The 5,066-nt window shown below is 37.7% G+C and overlaps 1 protein-coding gene across 2 annotated transcripts; it reads left to right on the top strand.

Annotated features, from left to right (window-relative positions):
- Nucleotides 1–390: 390 nt before the first annotated feature.
- On the top strand, nucleotides 391–3,431 carry LOC106078044 (protein CLN8-like). Of its 2 annotated transcripts, none has more exons than XM_013238785.2 (2): nucleotides 391–545; nucleotides 1,043–3,431. In XM_013238785.2, the coding sequence occupies exon 2, from the start codon at nucleotides 1,059–1,061 to the stop codon at nucleotides 1,944–1,946; it is 888 nt and encodes a 295-aa protein (XP_013094239.2). In that variant the 5' UTR covers nucleotides 391–545; nucleotides 1,043–1,058; the 3' UTR covers nucleotides 1,947–3,431. The 2 variants fall into 2 exon arrangements, with proteins under 2 accessions (XP_013094239.2, XP_055883138.1); XM_056027163.1 differs by lacking the exon at nucleotides 391–545 and adding an exon at nucleotides 677–833.
- Nucleotides 3,432–5,066: the final 1,635 nt, after the last annotated feature.

Raw genomic sequence — 5,066 nt, 5'->3', positions numbered from 1 at the left:
AAAAAAAGAAAGTTCGGTATGGAAGCGGAGATCCTGGAGATTTCCCTCCCCTGTCAATGTGTTTTCCCGGTGTCTCTAAAAATAAAACCCCATAATTTAAAGTAGTCGTATTACATCACGTGACTTCAATTGTTTAGTAAGTGCGATTGAATCATTTTTTCTACAACTATAAAACTGTAAATTCAGCCCCCCCCCCCTACCCAAAAAAAAAATAGTGAATAGCGAATTGTCTTGGGGATGGGACTTTCCGGAAAATACTTTAGAACCCCCCCTCTCCCGAATCTCCGACATTGAAACCGCCCATATGAAGTGGTGATAAGTTTTGTCTAAACTGGAGAACCCTTGATTGTAATCAATCAGCCAAATACTTTCCCTGCACGTGAGGGGGAGATAAGCTGACCTAGATCTGGACTGCTTCACCGTGACGTCGTGTGACCTCTAAATAAGAATGTATCTGTGTGCTATATAATGCGCGTTGACAACGTATAATAGCGTGTCTTCCTTGCACTGATTGATCTTGGTTACTTTTTTTAGTTCACTCCAAGGTATTTATTTAAAAACAAAATAACTTTCTATAATTTTTAGCAAAAATAAGTATATGCATATAAGTTTAACATATTAACAAAGATGTAATACGGAGGGTTTTTTTTTTACAGCAATATATAAACATATCGGGTATTTTGAATAGCTAAATATACACTTACTTTGTGTTTCAGATGTTTATAAATTCTCATACCGTGGTCTGTTTGTTTCTAGTGACATAGTGAAAGGTTGAAACATCGAAATCAATTATACGATTGTGTGCTACACACTTTTGAGTAACATAGTGAAAGGTTGAAACGTCGTAATCAATTATAATATTTTAAGTTTACTTAATTTGCATATTTGTTTCAGAAGATACTTTTATTGATATTATTGTATTGAATTTTTCTTTAATAGCAACGTGCTGTGTGGTAATCTTTTTTAATCATTATTATGTTTGTTATAAATATTGAACTTCAGAATGATAATACATTTTTTTCCTTTCATTTTTTTTTTACAGTAACTTGAAGCCCACTATGAATACTAGTAGTTTAATAGATACGTCTTCAGCAGAAGTGACCAGGGTCATACCGGAAGAGGAAATATTACAATACTTATGTCCATCGCTTCTGAAGCTGGACTACACCTCAAGGAAAGTGAAAGCGGAAGTGGTGTTGGCAGCCTTCACCTTCGTCTCCTTCATATTTCTTATCACACTTGCGATTTGCAATGCCTTCCCGGCGTTCAGGGCCCTGGTGTTTAAACACAAGGTGTTCATGTGTTTGGCTGTGGTCAGGGGCGTGTACGGATTCTTCGGTCTAATCGTGGGCGTCTACGCCATATTCAAGACCACCAACTTGGACAGGGATGTTGTCTTCGGGACCACCGCCACCAGCGCCTTCGCCATGTGTGTTTCGGTCGGCTTCTTTCTTTTCGAGATCCTAGCCGTCGTCATCTCCGACATCGCTTTCGGGACATTCTCCAGGATGTTAATCATGCACCACAGCCTGGCCCTGACGGCCTACAGCCTGGCCATCTACTACGAGGCCAATTACTCTTACGGGAGCAAGGGGATGATACTCGAGATGAGCACTCCTTTCTCCTGCCTGTGTTATGTCCTCCTGAAAGCCGGCATGGAGAACTCCAGATCCTGGTTCGTCAACCAAATGGTTTTGGTTCACACTTTCCACCTGAGGAGCGTGGTAGAGTGCTACCTGTGGTACGTCACCTATCAGAACTGGGGTAACATTTGGCACCACATGCCAGTGCCCCTCTTGACTCTGCTCTACGCCAACCTCGTTCTGGTCACCTTCTTGATGACGCCATACTGGGGCTACAAAAAAACACAGCAACTCTTCAACCCGGTGGATTGGAATTTCCAGGAAACAAAAAACACGGACAAGTTAGCATCCAAAAAGGAATGAAACAAATCAGTCTCCGTGACCCGGAAATGAGACGTAGATATTTTTAATTTACTTTCTTCTGCGTTCTCTTCAGGACTGCTTTAGAAGTTTAAAAAAGCTAGTTCAAAATATCACTTATGGTCCAAACTAAAAAGTGTAACATTTGAGTGATGCCGTGTTTTTTTTGTTACTCCTTTTAGATCTGCTATGTTGGAACTAATTACAAAGAGTAAAGGGGACTAACTTTGCTTTAAAACCAGGAAGTTTGTCTAAACATTTGTTTTGTATCCCGTTTCCGTACAGACAGTCTACAGTTAGAAAGGAAGTTAATTTGGAGAAATTATCCGATTGTGAAGTTATTATATTTGTTCTTGATTGTGTATTTATTTTAGGAGTATTTAGTTAAGTATGTTCGTGTCTTTTTTTAATTATGTGTAACAGGAAATTATAACAGTTAATGTTGTCATGTAAGTGGTATCACGTTTGGAAACATTTACTTACTTGTCATAAATAGTTTTGCATGCAACAGGCTTACAGTTGACTTAAGTGGTCGTAGGGAAAGTACGAGGACGATAAACTAAAGGTCACGAGTTCGGATCATGCCTGTCCTGTATTGATTCTTATTTCAGGCTTGTATTGGAGATTGTCTAAGTTTCCCCTCGTCCTTGACTCTTGGTAGCCATTATGGGTACATCAATATCTCTACGCTTTGCCATCTGCGATTTGATTTGGATTGTTTCTGTTACCTATTTTTCCCCATCATACGGACCATTGTCTCGGGGGATATAACTGGTTGAAATATACAGCACTAATGTTGAATTGGTTATGTACATAACTGATCACTTTAATGTCAATGAAACATTTCATACAACGAAGGGTTTCCCTCATCTGGGCCCCATCCCTTGTCTATCGATTCAGAAACCATATCAGTAACCTCCCTGAAACTATTGGGCCTTGGTTGGTATTTATAGATTTTAATCTCTATGAAGGCCTATCTCGTGACTTGCATCGGACTCGGCGGTGTAAGCATAATTTTATAATTGAGATATTGTAAAGTGTCATTAATTGCTGTTTAATTGGTTAATGTATACATATATTTTTTTTAATTTCTACGAATAAGAATTGAACATGTAGGCAGTGAGAGGGTTTATTTTGCAAGCCATTGTTTTTATTGAGAGTGATTGGCCGAGTGACTGTGTGTGTGTGTGTTTATGTTAGTGTGTGGAGCGGAATGTCAGAATCTTTCACTGAAATAATTTCATCTTACAGCGAATCATTTAGCCTTAATGCATTGAAATATATTCATTTTGAGATGGTGTTACAATTATAATGTTCATATTATTTGTGATATATTTAGACCATAGCAATTAGCAACTGATACATAGTGATACTGGTTTGCATAATTGCCTGCAATAAATTACAGATGAATGAAAATTGATTATGTATTTATATGTATAAAGAATACGTCATTAAATTGTATATGGTCAATAAACTTTTTATTATAAATGGGTGTTTTCTTCATAATTAATTGTCAGCATTTTCTGAGCCAACCTTTCTATTACCTTTTTCTCAGTAACACTATCAAGGGACTAGTTGAACGAAATGGGAGGGGGGGGGGAGAGAGACGGAAGTCACGGAACTGCTTCAACCGTCAATGATGTGACTAGTGCTGGCCTCCATTACAGTGGCCCGGATGTTCTTTACAACGTATACATATGTAGGTCTTAGATGGCTATGTTAAAAAATGTAACCGGAATATTAAGGTAAGGTTCCCCTTTCTGTGGTGCAGATGACGTAAAGCTCATCTTTTTCTTTGGCCGACATGTTAGCAAGGGTGTCATGTGACCAGCACAACCGCCTTCACTTCCCCGACGTATGTCACGTGGTCTCATGAACGTCCCCACAAAAATCACGAAATTCGAAACTCCACTTTCCAACATTATAAATTTTCTTAGAAAAGGGGACAGCATTCAAAGAAATATTCGACTTTTAACAAAAATACGAGCATTACATTTTTATTGAATGCAAGGAGTACAGTGCCATTTTCCTGCTTTTCCGGAATTCAAAAACAAAAACAAAATGTGTAAGTATAATGTGGTAAATAAAATAAAGAGTCCTATGTCAGCTTCTTATTACCTTATAATTATATTCACGGTGGTCCCGAGTTAGAGCACTGCCCCCCCCCGTCATCCCTCAGTAGATTTGAACCAGGCTTTCGTAATGTTCATTGTCTGATAGAATGTCTGTAACATGCAAAACAAGTATCGAGTACATGCAAAACAAGTATCGAGTACAAGCAAAACAAGTATCGAGTACATGCAAAATAATCTTAACATATAATATAGACGTTACTTCAAAAAAGAAGATGATTACGTCCTACTCGTCATGCATTTAGTCATGCATATTAACCAATGACTTAAATTCTGCCAAGTCACTGGTTTTCCTGGCTAGCTCAGGCAACCCATTCCATGCTCTAATAGCACTAGGGAAGAAGGAGTGTTTGTACAAATTTGTCCTAGCATATGGGACGAGGAATGTGCCTTTATCTTTGTGTCTTTCAGAGTATTTTATGAAATTTTGTTTTTGTATTTGAAGATTATGGTTCAGTGTTTTATGTATAATTGCTACTTTACTTTTGAGTCTTCTGTCCTGAAGGCTTTCTAAATTTAGTGATTTTACTACAGGTGTTATTCTAGTCAAATGTGAATATTCATTTGTTATGAATCTCACTGCTCAATTTTGTGTCTGTTCCAATCTCTTAATGTTTTCTTGAGTTGAGGGGTCCCCAAAACAAGTCTCGAGTCAGACATTTTGATGATGAAGAGAATGAAGGGACGAAGATGGATGGTGATTAGAAAAGAAAAGAATCGTCAGACGAAACTTTTTTAGATTAGTTTGTCATTCGTATTTTGTCATTTGTAGTTTGTCATTTGTATTTTGTCATTTTGTCATTGTCATTTGTAGTTTGTCATTTTAAGCTCTCGTGGTAATGTTTGTAATGTTATCACAGCGCCTTGAGCCAACATTTTGTTTGGTAACAGCGCTCTATAAATAAAATTATTATTATTATTAAGGATGCAGAAGCAATCTGACTGTGAAGGTGTAATGTTAAAAAGGAAATAAGAAAACCCATATGTCAAT

The sequence above is a fragment of the Biomphalaria glabrata genome, chromosome 4 (genome assembly GCF_947242115.1).
Source record: "Biomphalaria glabrata chromosome 4, xgBioGlab47.1, whole genome shotgun sequence".
In the NCBI taxonomy this organism is placed as follows: domain Eukaryota; kingdom Metazoa; phylum Mollusca; class Gastropoda; family Planorbidae; genus Biomphalaria; species Biomphalaria glabrata.
Note: the sequence above shows the minus strand (reverse complement) of the source record. Positions and strands in the feature narration are given on the sequence as shown.

What these genes read in the sequence shown, in the direction of transcription:
- LOC106078044 (XM_013238785.2), top strand. Translation starts at nt 1,059, where the DNA reads ATGAATACTAGTAGTTTAATAGATACGTCTTCAGCAGAAGTGACCAGG.